Genomic DNA, 19,315 nt, shown 5'->3' with positions numbered 1-19,315 from the left:
CTGGAATTGTGGGACGCACGTTCCCAAGGCTCCTGGGTGCCCTCCAGCAGCATTCAGGATGGGAAAGGGCTGGCTGAAGCATGAGGTTATTTCAGGATTAAGGCCCGCACAAATTAAAAACATTTGAGAAACGGAACGAAAAAGAAGAGTGAAAATAGGAAGGCTTAAAAAAAAAAAAAAACACCGGAAAGAAATAGACGCCCACCCTTTTTTTTCCCCCTTTCCAATGTCAACAAGCAAAATGAAAACATTTCCTGGGTGATCGCTCAGGGCTACTCGCTTCCAATTCGGATTAGAAGCTGAGAAGACGCTGGAGCGGCGAGAAGAAAACGGCACCGAGTCGCCCAGAGCGTGAGCGAAGGTCAGGAGCGGGAGAGAAGGGAAGGAAGAGACGCACAGACAGAGCATGTGTTACCTGGTTTATTTCGAGATTGTTTGGTATTGTTTTCTCTCTGAGCACCCCTTATTTCGGAAGGCCATCATAGGCGCCCACCACTGAGCCGCCCTCGCCCGCCGCCGCCGCAGCGCCGGGAGCCCCAGGCCCGGCTTCCCGGCGGCGCCCGACCTCCGAGCTCGCCGCCGCCCGAGCCGCAGGAACCGAGTAAGTAACCCCTGTTGGGCCCCGCGCTCGCCAGCCCACTTCCTCCTCATCTCTTCTTTTCCAAACCTCTCCCGGACCCTCCTCCCTCAAGGTTTAGGACACCACCCCCACCCCCAACCCCGAGGTGGGCCTTTCCTCCCCGACCTTCCGAAGCCTCGTAGGAGCTTTACCTACGACACGCACGGTTTTCCTACGGGCTCAGAAATGCCGGACCCGGGCCTGCAAGGCCGACCCCGCGGAGTAGTGCCTTGCCTCTTCCTCCTCCATTTCCTGCCCTCTCCCTGCACTCCCACTTCTTCTCTCCGCCGCCGCCGCCACCGCCCCCGCTTTTAAAAATAAAATTGGATACAAACTTTAATCAATAAGGACAAATATTGACGCTCAAACGAAAATGACTCAGTATAGTGAGAAGGAAGCCGAAAATGGGAGAGATCTACCCTAAGAGGGAGATTTCGGTTGAGCAGACCCGCGGGGTGGCAGGGGTGAAGTGGAGGTAGTCGGGGGGGGCGGGGGAGGAGGGGGCGCAGAGAAGGGCCGCGGCGCAGCGTGCTCCCGCCGGAGTATCCCTACGCGGCTCCGCGCGGCCGCGAGGCCCAGAGCCGGCGGAAAGGGGGAGGCGAGCGCCCGAGGGGGCGGGAGCCGGCGGGCAGGCGGGCGGGCGGGCGGACGGGCGGGGCGGGGCGGGGCGGGGCGGGGGTGGGTGGGCCCGGGCCCGCCGATTGGTCGACGGCGGGAGAGACGCTCCCGCACGCCGCCAGCTCTGATTGGCCCAGCGGTAGGAAAGGTTAAACCAAAAATTTTTTTACAGCCCTAGTGTGCGCCTGTAGCTCGGAAAATTAATTGTGGCTATAGCCGCCGCGATCGCTGTCTCCCCAGCCTCGCCGCGGCCGCTCCGGGACGCGCCCGCCCGCCGCCCGGCTCTCCCCCCCTTTGGGCTGCTGCTGCTGCTGCTGCTGTGACTGCTGCTGCGAGAGGAGGAGGAGGAGGAAGCAGCAGAGGGGGGGGGGAGCGGGGGGGGTGGGGGGGAGACCAAGAAGTAGAGTTGGGAGCGAGGGAGCTTCACCCCCGGGGCGGTGGTGGTTTTTTTTTTTCTTCTTCTTTCTTTCTTTTCCTTTTTTTTTTTTTTTTTTTCTTCTAATTCCTGAGGGGTGGTTGCTGCTTTTGCTACATGACTTGCCAGCGCCGGAGCCTGCGGTCCAACTGCGCTGCTGCCGGAGCGCTCAGTGCCGCCGCCGCCGCCCGCGCCCCCCTCGGCACCCACCGGTCGCCGCCGCCCGCTGCGCCGCTGCCCGGCTCCCGCGCCGCCGCCGCCACCGCCACCGTCGCCGTTTCCCCCCGACGACTGGGTGATGCTGGACATGGGAGATAGGAAAGAGGTGAAAATGATCCCCAAGTCCTCGTTTAGCATCAACAGCCTGGTGCCAGAGGCGGTCCAGAACGACAACCACCACGCAAGCCACGGCCACCACAACAGCCACCACCCCCAGCATCACCATCACCACCACCACCATCATCACCACCCGCCGCCGCCCGCCCCGCAACCGCCACCGCAGCAGCAGCCTCCGCCGCCGCCGCCGCCGCCGCCCCAGGCACCGCAGCCACCCCAGGCGCGGGGCGCCCCGGCCGCCGACGACGACAAGGGCCCACAGCAGCTGCTGCTCCCGCCGCCGCCGCCCCCGGCCGCCGCCCTGGACGGGGCCAAAGCGGACGGGCTGGGCGGCAAGGGCGAGCCGGGCGGCGGCCCTGGGGAGCTGGCGCCCGTCGGGCCGGACGAGAAGGAAAAGGGCGCCGGCGCCGGGGGGGAGGAGAAGAAGGGGGCGGGCGAGGGCGGCAAGGACGGGGAGGGGGGCAAGGAGGGCGAGAAGAAGAACGGCAAGTACGAGAAGCCGCCGTTCAGCTACAACGCGCTCATTATGATGGCCATCCGGCAGAGCCCGGAGAAGCGGCTGACGCTCAACGGCATCTACGAGTTCATCATGAAGAACTTCCCCTACTACCGCGAGAACAAGCAGGGTTGGCAGAACTCCATCCGCCACAACCTGTCCCTCAACAAGTGCTTCGTGAAGGTGCCGCGTCACTACGACGACCCGGGCAAGGGCAACTACTGGATGCTGGACCCGTCGAGCGACGACGTGTTCATCGGCGGCACCACAGGCAAGCTGCGGCGCCGCTCCACCACGTCGCGGGCCAAGCTGGCCTTCAAGCGCGGGGCGCGCCTCACCTCCACCGGCCTCACCTTCATGGACCGCGCCGGCTCCCTCTACTGGCCCATGTCTCCCTTCCTGTCCCTGCACCACCCCCGCGCCAGCAGCACTTTGAGTTACAACGGCACCACGTCGGCCTACCCCAGCCACCCCATGCCCTACAGCTCCGTGTTGACTCAGAACTCGCTGGGCAACAACCACTCCTTCTCCACGGCCAACGGGCTGAGCGTGGACCGGCTGGTCAACGGGGAGATCCCCTACGCCACGCATCACCTCACGGCCGCCGCGCTCGCCGCCTCGGTGCCCTGCGGCCTGTCGGTGCCCTGCTCCGGGACCTACTCCCTCAACCCCTGTTCGGTCAACCTGCTCGCGGGCCAGACCAGTTACTTTTTCCCCCACGTCCCGCACCCGTCAATGACTTCGCAGAGCAGCACGTCCATGAGCGCCCGGGCCGCGTCTTCGTCCACGTCTCCGCAGGCCCCCTCGACCCTGCCCTGTGAGTCTTTAAGACCCTCTTTGCCAAGTTTCACCACGGGACTGTCCGGGGGACTGTCTGATTATTTCACACATCAAAATCAGGGGTCTTCTTCCAACCCTTTAATACATTAACATCCCTGGGACCAGACTGTAAGTGAACGTTTTACACACATTTGCATTGTAAATGATAATTAAAAAAATAAGTCCAGGTATTTTTTATTAAGCCCCCCCCCATTTCTGTACGTTTGTTCAGTCTTTAGGGTTGTTTATTATTCTAACAAGGTGTGGAGTGTCAGCGAGGTGCAATGTGGGGAGAATACATTGTAGAATATAAGGTTTGGAAGTCAAAATTATAGTAGAATGTGTATCTAAATAGTGACTGCTTTGCCATTTTCATTCAAACCTGACAAGTCTATCCTTAAGAGCCGCCAGATTTCCATGTGTGCAGTATTATAAATTATCATGGATCTTTATGGTGGATGCAGACCTTGAGAACAACCTAAATTATGGGGAGAGTTTTAAAATGTTAAACTGTAATTTGTATTTAAGAAGCATTCGTAGTAGAGGTGCCCAAGAAATTATTTTGGCCATTTATTGTTTTGTCCTTTTCTTTAAAAAGCTGTTTTTGTTTTTGTTTTTTTTTTTTTGTTTACTTTTAGACCAAAGATTGGGTTCTAGAAAATGCACTTGGTATACTAAGTATTTAAAAAAAAAAAAAAAAAAGGAAAGTTGTTTCAGTTGGCAGCACTGCCCATTCAAATGAATCGGAAGGGGACAAAATTAATGATTGCCTTCAGTTTGTGTTGTGTATATTTTGATGTATGTGGTCACTAACAGGTCACTTTTATTTTTTCTAAATGTAGTGAAATGTTAATACCTATTGTACTTATAGGTAAACCTTGCAAATATGTAACCTGTGTTGCGCAGATGCCGCATAAATTTGAGTGATTGTTAATGTTGTCTTAAAATTTCTTGATTGTGATACTGTGGTCATATGCCCGTGTTTGTCACTTACAAAAATGTTTACTATGAACACACAGAAATAAAAAAATAGGCTAAATTCATATATATCTTGATACTTTTGTCTCTTTTATTAAGTAGAACTAATTTTTAAAAGATCATTAAAGTTCTAGGGAATTCAAAGGCTTTTTCAGCCAACTGAAATTTAAACTGCTCCTTTCATTTGAACTGAGACTTTTCAAATGAAAATGATATTTCTTCCATTGTGGAGTCAAATTTTACAAGGAGCAGGCTATTTAATAAATGCTAGCTTTAAACAAAATACAGGCTTTTCAGCTGATATCTTTAAGTTTCTGTAGATATACAGCAAAAAGAGATTATTTAATTTTATGTGCATAGCTATTTACCTTGTGTTTATTTTCAAATCAGTTGATAGAATGCTTTTTATATATTTTGTTTGAGGTATCTTGTTTATAGCACTTGGCAAATTATAAATAAATATATGTATATGGTTAGATAGAAGTGAATATAATGCACACATATGTAATATATATAGACACACAGAGCCCTTCAGTTCAGGTACAATTTGCGCTATGAATGCTGCAAATATTTTTGTTTAAATATTTGTATTTATACTTTCTAAGTCAGCATTTATTTTTGTGGCTGTTTACCCACAATGAAAGAGTTCTAATAAAGATGTGCTGAAGTTGCAATATAGATTTTGCTGAAGTGATCACCTGTTGTAATGACTTGCAGATCAATGTTTATATTTTATTTTTAAATTATAACAATTTAAAGCTCCAGATGTTCAGAAGAAGTAAAATGCCTCTCTCTCCTTTTCTTTCATTTTTACATTATAGAGGTATTTCTTGATTCCCTTTTAAATATGTCTGTGTAGTTTTATCTAGAAATTTGTCCTCTTGCTTAGTCATAATTTTGTTTTAACTTGCAGTATACATATGCATGCACATATATGCATATAGATATAAATCTGAAGCAAAATGAAAACATTTTCTTGAGTTGTTTCAGCAGTCCAATTGCTGTGACTCCAGAAAATAATTAGTAAACCTAACTAAAAGGTTTAGTAACTAATTGGATCCTGTGGTGAGTCTGTGGAGGACAAGTTGTTCATTTGTTACAATTGTATAGTCTGAAATGTGTTCTGCAGTAATGCAATAAGCTGGATACTTCTTACAAAGGACCCAATGAAAAATAATCTGTCCCCAAGATGTTATCGGCAAACACTTAGAGAGTCTGTCAGGAAAAAAACAAAACAAAAAAACACCTAGGCGAGAAGCAGGCTGACTGAAACAGATTTGAAATACAACTATAGTTAATATTGGAATATGGGAATGGGTGGCCTGTGGAATGGAGAGATAGAGGAAGAGATAGCTAGAGGGAAGAAAGGGAAAGAGGATCTTGAACCTTAAAAAAAAAAAAAAAAAAAAAAGTCTGCTACCAAAAAGAAAGAATGAATGAGGGAGAGGAGAGAGAGATCTAAGAAAGACAGAATAAGGCCAGGAAAAAATTAAAAGAGCTGGAACCAAATATACACAAATGGGGAAAGAACTAAAATAGACCAAGACAGCTAGTTTAATTATCTCCTTTAAGCAGACAGGACAAGGTTCTATTTTCTTAGTATGAGAGCATTTTCACCAGAGGTCCAAGTTTCTTGAAATTTAACAGTTCTTTAGGATGAAGCATGAAAGAAAATTCCACAAATAAATTGTTTTAGAAGCCAAATGTATGACTGATAATAAAAATAGTTATAGCGTCCAAGTGAATGAAGTTAGGCAAAGGAAATTCCTATTACACATTTGTGATCCAAAACAGCTCAAAGACAAGCATGTGTTTAGACTGGAAAAGGTGGTGATGTATTGTTTGCTTTCACCATGGGTTTTATTTGTAGAATAAGAATGTACTGGGACTGAAGAAATATAGTCTTTTGCCTATCAAAAGCTACAAAGACAGTTGGACTCACATTGAGGTAAAGGGACATATGTAGAAAAGACAGATTTCCCCCATAAGTATTTTTTTCTGGCCATATTAAATAACTTATTTCTGATTGTTTATTTGCATGATCAAGAAATAGAATTCCAGTGGCAAATTTAATGTTCTGAAATCAAAAGTAAAATCGACTTCTTTGAATTGATTAGCAACTAAGGACTGGAGTAGAAAAGTTCTATACGTGTCCAAGTTACATATACAACTGATATGATTAGAAGTAAGACTAGTTTGTTTAATATGCATACTAGATACTAAGGGGGATATACAGAGAGAAAGAACTTTGTGAAGGCCTCCTGAAGCCCAATGTGAACATTTCATTTATCTCAATGAGTCCTATCGTCCCTCAAACTATCATCTTCAAAAACATACAGAAATCTAGCATGGCATTTAATAGATTTTTTTTGCAACAAATTGGTTGTAACATTGTGTTGATATTTGTTATCTTCAACCTTTGCCAGTTAAAATTAACTTATGCTGGAAAAACATTTTGAAACTTTTTGAAGCTTTTCTTCTTTTATACTTATAACTGTTTTTAATGAGATGAAGGTTGCTCTTTTTGAGATTTTGGAACTATAAGTGCTTAGTGATCATAACTTATTTGACATCTCAAATTGCAATTTCTTTCCAGGTATATTTTGTCTGCTACAAGTTAATACAAATTATTAATATATAAAACATTGAGAAAGTGACTTACTTAAGCTAGAGCAGTGAAAAGATTCTTCCAAATGTTTCTTCAACTTGTTTCAAAATTGGAAATTACTGGAATATGAAGCCTGGAACTAACAAGATTTAATACAAATATCTATGCTTATGGAAGATTTCATGTGGTTTCTATGAATCGCATCAAATTGAGGGTAGAGAGATAAAAAAGAAAATGAGACTTGTAGTGTTTGAGTTAATTATGTATATTTAAATTGGTGGTTATTTCACCCAAGTAGGTGGAGAAATCCAAAATATTTAGAGCTCTAAATATATAAATACGGTTTTTAAAAGTCTGTTTTCTACAACATCGTTGAAGAACTTGCATGCAATGAAGTAATTTTGCTTTTGAGAAATTAATTTTATGAATAGCTAAATTGGCTGGTTGTGTTTGGGACTCAATGCCTGTTTGAGAAATAGGCTAACAAAGGGTGAAGGTGAAGACCATTAGAGGTTTTAGAAAGGGGCTGAGACGGGTTGCTGGGGTTGTGTAACTGTGCCTAGAGGGCGGGGTTCCTGTACATTCCTACTTCACCAGATAACCTGCCCCCAACACTACTCCAGCTTCTGCCAGACAGATGGGACTCTCCAGCATGAAAATCTGCGCATCCATTCCAACAAGTAGGGTAGGTGAAACTGAAATTAAAATTCCCCCTTCTTCCCCCGCCCCTACTTGAGGCCAGATCCTGGAGATGACAGAAAGAATAGGGGGTCATCTAGATTCTCCTTTTCGCGCATACACGTCTGCATTCTCCCTAAGAGCTTCCAACCTGTAAGAGTTCAAAGGCGCTATCTTTCACAGTACTTCATTCTTGATTTCCTTTTGCGCGCTTTTTTTTTTTTTTAAAAAGCTTTCTTTTCCCATCCCAATCATTCTCCCTTCTCTACCCTCCCTCCAGAGTCTCCCCTCCCCCCTACCCCCCCCCGCCCCCCCCAACCACCAGCAGTTAAAATAATCCACCTCTTGGTTTTCGGCCCCCAAACCGACCTTTTCTCCACTCCAGCGGTCAGTTCACCGGGACCTTTTCCTAAGGATGTAGGCCAAGGTGGCTCATGGGAATATATGATGTAGTGTTATATTTTGAGTCTCTTTTCTGCCTTCCAATTTCTATCTTTTTTTCCCCCCTCCATCCAAGACTGTGCCTGATGTTGCCCGAAGGATGCCGAAGAAAAAGACTTCAGGACTGGAAGCGCTCTTACCCCAAGATCGGTAAGTGAAAGTGCTTTACCGGGATGTGGGTGGCGGGGTAGCTGTGCCCGACCGGCTGATTTTGACAAAGGCTCAAACTGAGACTTTGAGGTCCAGGACTAAAGTACTCTTAAAAAAAACAAACAAACAAACAAAAAACACTTTTTTTTTTTTTTCCTTAGAGGGCGCGCTATCAGAAGTAGCTGAAAGAATGCATGATTTTTTTCCCCCTCGGCGGCAGAGAGTCACGGTGGATCCCTAAGTAAAAAGGGTGTAGACATGGAAAAAAGGGATGGTGAGGAAAGGAGAAGAATTTATACGGAGCCAGGGTAGTGCGAGACTGAACTAGGTTCCAAAGGGCAAAGTAATTTATTTCATGGAAAAGGATTTCTGAGTCTTAAACTGCAAGAAGACACTAAGGAGACTTAAGGTTCAAACCTGTATAAATGTATTTGCTCCTCCTATTTGAGACAAAGGTTCTTGTTCGAGAGCCAAGGGCTTGCTTCGTTCTAAAGTTTTCTTTTTCCTTTTCTTTCTTTCTTTTTATTTCTTGGTGGGATGTCCCTCCTCCCCCTATTTTCACACCAACATTGCCCACCTCCCCCAGAGCTGGCCCTCCGCTCCCAGCTCCTTGGCCTGGGTCGGGCGAGGGTCCCTGCCGGCTTTAGCGGCGTTGCTCCAGGTAGAGTCGCGGGTGGGAGGCTCTCTTTCCCTTATTCGAAGGAATAAGGAAATGAGCACCGTTCTGGGCTTGACTTTGTCCCTGCTGGGAATATCTCAGTTCCCGGCTTTGGGATCTCAGGCTAATAATTGATTCTTAATGCACACTTTGGAGACGGCGGTGTAAGCTCGAGAGCCAGGGTATCCCGAGAGTGGCTGCGGGCGCGCGAGACAGGTTGAGTCGGCCCGAAGCGAGTTTGGAGCCCTCGCCGAGGTTTCCCGTAGCCTTTCTGGCGCCTCGGGGACTTCAGCACGATGGCGGAACTTGAGGTCCTTGTGGCAGGGACCCGGCAGCGTGGTTTTCTCGGATTTTGGAATTGTGTAGAAACGTGATTTTGGCGGCCGAGTCGCGGCGGCGGTGGCGGCGCGGTGGACAGGCGCTCCCGGGACGCTGCGGCAGAGATGCCAGCAGAGGGGAAGCCGGGCGCTGCGCAGGGAGCAGCAAGGTGAGGGCGCTCTTGCCCAGGACAAAGCGGAGCTTGGAGTTTGATAGCTCGACACCGGCTGATGCCAGATAAATTGACTCCAGAAGCTTGGTCGACGAACTTCCCCACCTTTTCCCTTTCTTCTTCTTCTTCCGTGTTCTCCACCCGCCCTCTTCCCCTTCAAAGTTGTTTCTTTTTGTTTACCTGGTGCGGTTTCAGATCTTAGCACTTGCTAGTTGATAGAACTGTTTTCTCTGTAGTAGAAACCTTTTCTCCTTTCCACTGTCTACTCTTCCATTTCGCTTTCTACCCTGTGTTTCTTTTCTGCCCAAACCTGTGGTCCGAAGTGAAGTGTTCTTACAGGAAGAGGTACCCTTTGGGGTAGGAATTCCCTCAACACTTTTAAAGGTGTCCCTGGGCCAGGGAAAGGGAGGCAGGGGGTTAGGTGGGCAGAGCATCCTGCCTGTGCCAGGGGGATTCTCAGCAGTGATCTTTAGCTTTGAAAAGAAAGAACCATGAAGAATGGAGCTCAACATTTCCGACTGTTCCCTCCCCGTCTTCCATAAGACTCAATTTCTATGACTCAACCCCATCCTCACCTTGCCCTTTATCAAAACTTGAGGTAGACAGAAATTCCAGAATTGTTGAGATCAGGAAAAGACATTTAAAATAGCCAGTAATTCTCAAAATTATGCTTGTGAGAGAGAGGAGATAGGATGTCCCATGTCCTTTTCATGGTGTGTTGCCCGAGGCATATAAATCTCAGCCCTCCTCTTGGGCCCTGCGGAAAAGCTGCAAGGGAGGAAAGCACATTGCACACTGCAAGATTTAGGGATTATTATCCAAATGAGAGAGATTGTTCAACTGCCAGACATGTGTGGGATATTCAGTTTCGATTTAGGTTGAATTTTTTTACACAGCACTCCTCAAATTGGGGCCATCTTCCTCAGTTGTATTCCCCTTTTCTTCTCCTCATATCGTCTAATCCTTTTAATCAGAATGTATTTAAGGTGCAAACCTATCTAGCTCCGGGTCTGGAAGGCAAGGCGTTGTTGATTCTGTTGACTGAGCAGGAAAACTAAAAACTGTAGTGGGGTTAGAGATAAACTGAGTTATCTCTCAGTTCTTTCATTTTCTCATTGCTCTGAAATTTAATGACCTGATCATTGTTGTTTGAAGTTAAATTATCTGTTAAATTAGCTCTAAACAATAACTGGTGATATTTTCCTTTTGGGTTCAGTTGCCCTTGCATCCTGTTTCCTGGATGGAAAGGAGAGGAGTCAAAGAGAACGTTTGGTCACATAATTATATAAAGATAATAAAAGTGGATATTTATGTGCTAGTGATATCATACAAGGAAAAAAATCACTTTCAAAGAAGCTGAATTTCATAAATAAGAAAAAATTTGAGGCCTGTGTTTCAGAAGGACCACACTAATTCAGGGATGAATGTAAATAAGCATCTTTGTTGATTAAGAAAAAAATGTGAACACCATATTTTCATTACAGAACCTAAATACTCAAACTCATCATACACCGGTACTTGCTAATTTAAATTAATTCTGCCCTCCAGGGATAAATATTCTCAAAAAGGAAATTTAACTTTAAGCAAAATCTGAAATGTTTCAGATGTGAATTTCTAGAAATCCAAAGTATATTTATTTCTTTGAGACAGACACTTGTTTGTTTTGCAATCACTTTATGAAACAATTTTGGAATAACGCAGATGCTCTTCCCCCCTTCCTTGTTTCAGACTGCTTGCATATGCAGGCATAGGCATAAGAACTCCCAGGGTATATTGAGGAAATAACATTTTTACTCTTTTAACAAAAGGCCCAAAGAACCTATAAAGCCAAAGGTACCATAGTAGTTTAAAAAAATCTTTAAAACTAATGAGCACTTTGTATGTCTTTTACCCATTAAATGTGCTGAATGAATAATTAGAGGCTATAATGAAGGTTGAAAATTCAGAACATGAATAAGATGGCAATTTTATTATTTAATACTTTTATAATTTTTATAATTAATGATGTAATTTTAAGTTTGGCAAAGCTTTGTTAGAAAAAATAGAGCACTCCTCCCACCCCATCAAATATACTCTAGAAGGAATAAGGTAGAATCAGGTAGAAGTGGGAACAGGGCTTGTTTATTTATTTATTTTCAGTAGTAGTAATTGTAGTAGTAGTAGTAGCAGCAGTGGAGCTGAAAAATATACTTTTAATTATACATTGGGAGCTCTGATTGCAGCTGGAAGACTAAAATCGATCATTCCTGCATCGATGGTGTGGTCTATTACTGCATTGATTTGTGTTTATTTATGCAGACTTTCAGTTATTTACTTACATATTTCAGCATCTGCCTCTTGATTATTATCGCAGGTTGGTTTTAATGAAAGAGCTTATATAGGAAACACATTTGACAGATCAGTTTTAAGTAAACTTGGTAGTGAATTATGGCAATCCAAAGATTTTATGAAATTACTTATTCATACTTACTTTTTAGCAATTAGGAATCTGTCTCTGATTAAAATCTCACACTACTCAAAAGCTTCCATTCTTCTCTTCAAACATTGTGCTTGTTTTTATAAAACAGGAAAACAGATGATTATATAATGTTAGGTGTGATAGAATGAAACTGATGAATTAGGTTTTTTTTTTTTTTTCCGTTGACATGACTAGGTTACTCTCATGACAATAAAGTGACCATTGGGTTTACTAATGGTATTGAAAATCAAGGAGCAATGGATTTTGAATATGGAAGTGGCAATGTTTTAAAACATCTATCACCTCTAGAGTATGCCAGGGGTATGCTGAAACAGGATATTCTCAGGTTCTTCGGTACATATTAAATGCATATATTCTATTATTTAGTGTATGTCTACAATTATACCTTATGAAGATTGGCATTTCTCTTGAACTAAAAGCTCACATGTGAATGTTATGCATCAAAGTTGATTTGAACAAATAGGACAACTAAAGGCCAAGGGGTGTGACTTTCATATGTAAAAGGCAGTACTCTAGAAGGAATAAAGTAGAATCAGGTAGAAGGGACAGCAGGCCTTGTTTTCTTTATGGGAGATTGAGATGCATGTGCTTCTCTTGTCATTACAAAATGTTGAGAGATGACTTGGAAATGGGGGGGAACAGTGGCCAGATTCATCGAGGGCAATTTGCTTCTGACTTTACAGATCTTTTATTGCAGTCTGGAGGATCAATTTTTCCTTACTAATAATTTGGAATTCATCTACCAAATACGGTTAATAGTTCTCTTCGTTTCTTACGCTTCTCCCTTTCTCTGGTATCCGCGAAGAATATAGAGAAAAATTAATCGAATTCTTTCTTAAGAAGGAAAGGGCCTTGAGACATGGAATTAACCCTCCTCACCCTGGTGAGTTTTCCTGAAACTACTTATCCTCAGCATCGGTGTTCTGAGAGGTGGAGCCTCGCAGTCAGGCGGCTGCAGGCAGAAGGTGGGCGAGCCCTGGGACCTTAAGCTTTGTGGAAGGTTGAAAGGAGGAGCAGAGGGAGAGCTTTGAGGTTTGTTTGTCTATTTATATTTTTCTGTCCCGTGCCAAGCGCTTGAAGTTAACACAGAGATATGGCCCTTTAGGACCAAGCACTCAGCATTCTTTCGAGACTGAGATTCCTGAGCATCAGATGAACCGGACTTAGAGCTAAGGCCTCACCCCAACCCCCCCGACTCCGCCCCCCCGCCTTCCTACGCACGCACCAGCTCGTCCTCACGTGCGTCGGGGTAGTGGACAGTGTTGACTTGAATTGCTCTCGCTCGCTCCAAGCCTTTCCTGTGAATGAACCCGAAAACACTCGACAGGTCGTGAATAATCGTTTTAATGAGTGTGCAAAGCGTGCGACGGGGTGCACCGAGCTGTCGGGTTAAACAAACAACTTGTACCCTGACCAAATCCGATTGTTAAAGTGCAAAGTGATGTCAGTACCATTTCCATTGCCCTTCAGAAAACCACAGATCTGACACGCGGGAGTCCAATTTTCCCCATTAAAGAAAAATAACAATATTTTCCAACCGTGTATGTGATCTTCTTTAATATTAACCTGAGCCAAACAAAATCTCATTTGGGAATCAGAGAAGTAGTTGTGTCACTGCCTCAAAAACAAATCAAAAAGGAGAAAACAAGAAAGAAATCAGAACAAATCTAAAAAAGATAACATTTCTTTTTTATAGCTCACACATCATTGCTGATCAATATTGTAAAAATCTTACACACACACACAGCAGCTCAGTATTGGCAAAAATCAAGTTAACTGCATCTAAACAACTGGGATCGATCATTTGGTCCTGTATTAAAATAGAACTACCAACCTGTAAAGACTTTTTTCTATTGAAAATCTAATGGAAATATTTGCTGTTATACATTAGCCTGTGAAGGAATGAAGGGCTAAGTAGTTCTCACATTTATGCTTTCAAGGAAAACAGTTTGGAGAAAAGTAATGTTAAAGGAACCCTGATGGGCCACCACCATCTAAAACAATAACAAAAAGCACAGTGAGCTCCACAAATCACACTCTCCCCTCTTTTTGCACAACTGTACTGGGGAAATATTTTTGTTTCTTTCATGTCTAGTAAAAAGATCTACTTATTTAGAATTAGCCACATGTGCTTCTTTACTTGATCATTCTTTTACCTTCTTTCACAATTCCAAACATCAACTGCCACATGACGACTAAGAAAATAAAACCTCAAAAGATTATTTTAAAAAATTCTTTTTATGTATCTTCTCTAAAAATTTTGTGCAGAAATGTGTGAAGTGTTACCCTTGCCAGCACCTCATATACATTCACAAATCAAACAAAATGGCCCAGATGCTTGGAAATCAGTGTATCAGTTCCAAATAACTAGCTCCTTCAACTCAGTAACAATATAGGGAGATTAAGGTTTATATTTTCATTGGAATAAGTATTACAGATTACATGTTTTTCTTCTAAGACTGAAAACATATCATGTCCCGCAGTCTGAAGTTTATTCATCCTCTTATAATTGTAGTCAGCTTGTAGGAATAAAATGTTAGGAATATTGTACATTTGAATATAGGAGCTCAGCAGCATTTGCTCACTAAACTGCTATTGCATAGGTGGTTATCTATGTATCTGTCTTTCTGACCATCTATTTCACATACAAATATGTCCATATACAACCAACTGTAATTAGGTGGATTAACCCATCTGAAACATATAACTGAGGTATCTGGCGGAATAAGCAGTCTCATGTGGAAGCCGTTGTTATGGTTGCTAGTTTTTATACATCTCTGTCAATTTAGCACCAACTGGATAAATGGAAGGTACTGAAATTCAGTTTCCATCATCAAAACTTGGAAAAGACAACCAGTAGGTTAGGACAGTGTTTTTGTTGATTTTGACTGCTATCTGGTGAATGTCTGTATCAGAATATCAATTCAGAATAGCCTTTAATTACTAGGAAATTTGACAAAAATGACTGTCAAAAATTAGGGGCTTGCATTTTTATTGTTTTAAGTATTTTTGGACATACAACAGACTGTGCAGTTATTACCTAAACAGATTTCTTCTCTGTAGGCTGACTGAGTTGAGGAATTTTAGGAGTCCCTGAAAGAGCCGAATCCATTTCTGTTTTAGATTCACAAACAGCAAAGCTAGAGGGTGCGTCTGTTTTTGTGTGTATATATGTAGTTAAAGAACTGCACTATCAAAACATTAATTATATTTGAAAGATAGCAGAGAGCTTGTTGTGCAGAGAATTGCATTATTGAATTTATATTCCATGGAATGTGTCTGTGGAGAGGGCTGAAATTGTATACCTGTCTTATATGATGCACCCTCTTCAGTGAGATGTGTAATAAGAGCAAAGAGATGAAGGAGGTAAACTTAGAGAGGAGAGATCTTAGGTATTTGGATGGTCCTAAGCAGAAGGAATTCACGTGCAAATGCAAATGACTGAAGAACAAACCTGGGGTCTTTGTTCTCTGTCAACAAAAACAAATGTATTTTTTCCCCTTTATCAAGCAAATCACAGTGATCTTAGCTGAATTTGGAGCACGTTGTGGGGAGAGAGAGAGACTAAGTGGCTAAGAATATTCCAATTACCATAGTTCTGATCCCCAAGTCCTGTTTATTTCACAGCTGCCAAATTTTATATCCAAAATTTAGATTCTCTTCCTCCCAAATCCTACATTGGTATGAATCATCACTGATCATTTTTAGTTTTTGGCTTAATTACTAGTTTTCAGCTTTAAATTACCAATAAACTAATTAATCTGACTAATCTTTCTAAACTTCTGTTGAGTAGTATAATAGCAGCAACAACAACAATAACAAAAACTGCAGCAATAATGACAAAAATAAAATGTTAATAATAATAATACAAACAATAATAGCATAAACAATTTTAAAATATTTTTTCTGGCCAACAGGATGAAGACGGAATCTATTTCAGTCTGAAATTTGTGTTTCATGGCTGCAGTTGGACATTCCTCTGATTTCTTTTATCACTGGTTAGATGGATGATCTGTTCCTGCCCAACTTGTATTCTAATTGACTCCCCTGGTCTAACATGATGGATCTTTTTAGTGTCACTGAGTACTTTTGTGTCCCCTCTTCACTGCTATGGGCATGTCCCCCTTGGACACTATTGCCAAATAAATCAACCCAGGACTGGCCTGGAAGCAGAGACAGGTGAAGGGATTCTTGAGTAGAAGGACCTGGTACCTTCTGGCTGGAGCTCTTCTGGTGAATGGTCAAGTTGTCATATTTGGGACTCACATTCACAAAGCTAAGAAGTTTGAGAAGGGCATAGGAACTAAGGTTCCATGAATCAAAAGAGAATTCTGGCCCTAAGTAACTCAGGTCATTGGGTGACACAAAAATTAGAAATTAGGGCCTCCAGGATGAGCTCTGATTTCTTTAGAAATGGAGGGATGCAAAGAGGACAGTAAAGTGGAGGGAGTAGAAGTAGCGGGAGGAAGGAGACCAGGTGGAAGATGTTAGTACCTGGTGATAATCTAGCTGGTAAAGTTGACCCATCTGTTTAGGAGGAGGGAGACGTGCTTTTATCAGTTGTAAACCTGTCAAGGTTTATTGTTCCAGGTACAAGAACAGCCACCAGTTCCTGAGATGAGGCTGGAAGGAATCTGCCACTGAGTTTGTATCTGCAGGCATCTAACTCTCCTCTCAGCCCAAAGTTCTCCCCATGTCCTGAGCCCCCTATGCACCCCACCCCCAAGAAAAAGGAAATGAAAGAAAATAAAAAGGGGATAGCGAGAGAATTAAGACTCAGTGTTTGTCAGGCAGATGTTGGGGTCAAAGCAGGTTGTTTGGGTAACTGCTTTCATTTTGGAGGGGAACGAAGAAAGCTGGTTAGAAGAGGACGGGCCGTTGTGGGAGAGGAGAGCAAAAAATAAGAGAAATTCCTTGGCAGCCCAGCAGAAGGAATTTGGGTAGGACCAAATGGAAAAGAACTTTAGCAACAGAAGGACAGTTTAAAAGGAAAGAAGGGTGATCATAAGATGTGTTTGCATTGTTCTGTTTTCCTGCAAATTAGTGTAGCCTTGAAAACATGAGAAAAGATCTTCATGCCTTCTTAAAACACAATTACAAAAAGAAAGGCATACTATCAATAGCCAGTTTTGTCTTCAAGAAAAGTCTTTTCTTTAGATATTATCATATACGGACAATCCATAACTAAACCAAATGGTAGTTGAAGAAAGGGAGGGAAAAAAAGGGACGCAACTCCCCTGCTGGTCTTACGTATAGTGCATCTATCTCCTCACCTTTCACAGCAGGGAGGTTGAAGGATCTTTTTTCATTTCTATCTAGTCTTTTCACTTAAAAAAGTATGAAAATATTACAGTTCATGAGACTGTTTCTCACGAAAGAGCAGAGAATGAGCAGCTTTCATTTTTAGGGATAAATTCACTGAGGTGATGCTCAGTTTGCTGCAGGAGAAAGACAACTTTGGTTGCAACTGTATATCGCTCTGCTTTTCAGTGGCACCCCCCAAGACCTTCTCTGTGCACTGATAATAACTAATAACTACTAAGTTCTTCACTCTTCTGGAAGTACAACTCTGCAATGTGAAATCAAACTGGAGCTTTCCATATAAAATCCAACTCTAATTAAAACATTTAATGGAAAATATTCTCAGTTATTGTGATTGTTTTTATTCATTTGAATTCTTCCTTGATTAAAAGACAACTATCGTTTGTTTCAATCAGAAAATTAAAAGAAACCAACAATGTCAGTAAAAGTAGCCCTCAATCCTGTTATGTACATTCCCAAAGTATGGCTTTTACGAATTTATTTTCAAACAATTAGGTTTTAGTTGTACATATCTGAGAACCTGAGTCATTGGAGACATGCCTAACTAAAATAAACTAAATTAATACATTTATAATGGGAATATTTGACAGTAAAGAAACAATAAAAGCAGACATTTCAAAAAGTAGTAAAAGTTATGCAGACACTCACCTGCACTGTTTATGCACCCATTTAACAAAATTAGTAGGCTTCTATAACCCAGTATCTTAAAAACATCATTAGCCAACAAATATAAATGCGTATGCACATATTCCATTCGTACTATGCTGAATATAGTTTAAACATGTACACTTTAGAAACTAAGAACTAAACATATTAGTATTTCTAACTTTTAACCACCAAGAATTGGTGTTTGTGATTTGTAAACACTGAAGGAAAGCCAGAACCATGACATTCTGCTTAGACTGTACTGTGAAGCAAATATAGGCTTCTTTCTGTTCAGGGTATGCAGGAGTGAGGAACTTAGCAGTGAGTGGAGTTAAGATCTATTTATGTTTTCAGTAAATGAAGATGTAGTCATTTCATTCTTTAAACATTCATATTCTATTAAATAAAAGAAATATATACAGTTTCAAAGACAAGAGAGGTAAGCCCGAATAAAACTATTATATCACAGAAAAGGAATGGTTTCAAATGATGCTAACATTTTTTCCAACAAAGAATTTTTCAAGGCAGATACAGGTAGATCTATTGCACAAGTGACACAATAAATATTTTTAAAATGGGCTGTGGGGGGTGTTTAATGAATTGACACTCTGAATATTTATGAGTAATACTCTTTTGAAGAAGGTTGTGTGACTATCACACTCCATAAAAATGGAGGATGGGGTGAAGTTTTGAGAGTAGAAATGTCCAAGCATCCTAACTATTACTAACGGTGGGCGGGTGTGACCTGTGTACAAAAGGAAAGAATTCCATGCCAAGAGAGTAGCTGCAAAGGTCTATTGGTCTCATCCTGTTTATTCTCTTTTGGGTACACATTTCAAAAACAGATCCTTTCCACTAGGCTCTCGTTTTGCAGTTATGGTTTCACCGACAGTAGCGGGCTTGTATTAAAGTGCAATCCAATGCATCAGTCCAGTTTTGAAAAGAAGACAATGGACATGAAAAATAAAGTGACAGTCTTATCAATGAAATCCTCATTGGCAGCTGGAGGACAGGGAAGGAGGTGGCTTCAAAACAGGGTAGCGGGAGGAGAGCAATACTCTAGGTGAGTTTTTTGGGAAGATGCTAAGTAAAATGCTGTTCAGAAATTGGGATTAATCGAGCAGTTTAAATACAAATCTGCCGGAAATCGTGCTCTGAGAGAATGAAAATGAAGAAATTTATGCATATTCTAATTTTCCCTCTTTGGCTGCTATTTTGGAGGAAGAGACTTCTTTTGCTGATGGTGGGACTTTTTTGTTCTGCACAGGAAATGTGTAAATGAACAAAAATGCGTGTGTTTTTCCCTTTCCATCTCTCTCCTCCATCCCTCCTCCCGCTTTCAACAATCAGAAGTGGTTAGGGTCCTACAGACCCCAGGGTTTCTCTCCATTCCCAAGATGAGAGGGAGCAGGCAGTGCAGGAAGGGGAGTTAGGGCTCCTATTGGTCACTAACATTGGGAAATTGACCTAGAGTTTCCATCCCATCTTTGGACATTCAGAGAGAGCAGAGTGCGGAAGTGTCATACATTTAATGTGATGAAAAATCATCTCGAAAGCTATTTC

At 42.7% G+C, this 19,315-nt stretch overlaps 1 protein-coding gene and 1 long non-coding RNA gene across 3 annotated transcripts; both read left to right on the top strand.

Moving 5' to 3' along the window:
• Nucleotides 1–2: 2 nt before the first annotated feature.
• Nucleotides 3–17,426, top strand: LOC102412030. Of its 2 annotated transcripts, XR_006546832.2 has the most exons (4): nucleotides 3–601; nucleotides 7,513–7,574; nucleotides 8,085–8,158; nucleotides 15,703–17,426. It is a non-coding gene; the product is annotated as an uncharacterized LOC102412030 (long non-coding RNA). The 2 variants fall into 2 exon arrangements; XR_006546831.2 differs by lacking the exon at nucleotides 3–601 and having other exon boundaries at nucleotides 7,420–7,574.
• FOXG1 (forkhead box G1) lies at nucleotides 1,827–4,350 on the top strand. The gene has a single exon (XM_025271132.3). It carries the CDS (start codon nucleotides 1,951–1,953, stop codon nucleotides 3,412–3,414), a length of 1,464 nt encoding a protein of 487 aa, XP_025126917.1. The 5' UTR covers nucleotides 1,827–1,950; the 3' UTR covers nucleotides 3,415–4,350.
• Nucleotides 17,427–19,315: the final 1,889 nt, after the last annotated feature.

Source organism: Bubalus bubalis, chromosome 20, assembly GCF_019923935.1.
Source record: "Bubalus bubalis isolate 160015118507 breed Murrah chromosome 20, NDDB_SH_1, whole genome shotgun sequence".
In the NCBI taxonomy this organism is placed as follows: Eukaryota; Metazoa; Chordata; class Mammalia; order Artiodactyla; family Bovidae; genus Bubalus; species Bubalus bubalis.
The sequence above is the reverse complement of the archived record's forward strand: the minus strand, read 5'-3'. Positions and strand labels throughout refer to the sequence as shown.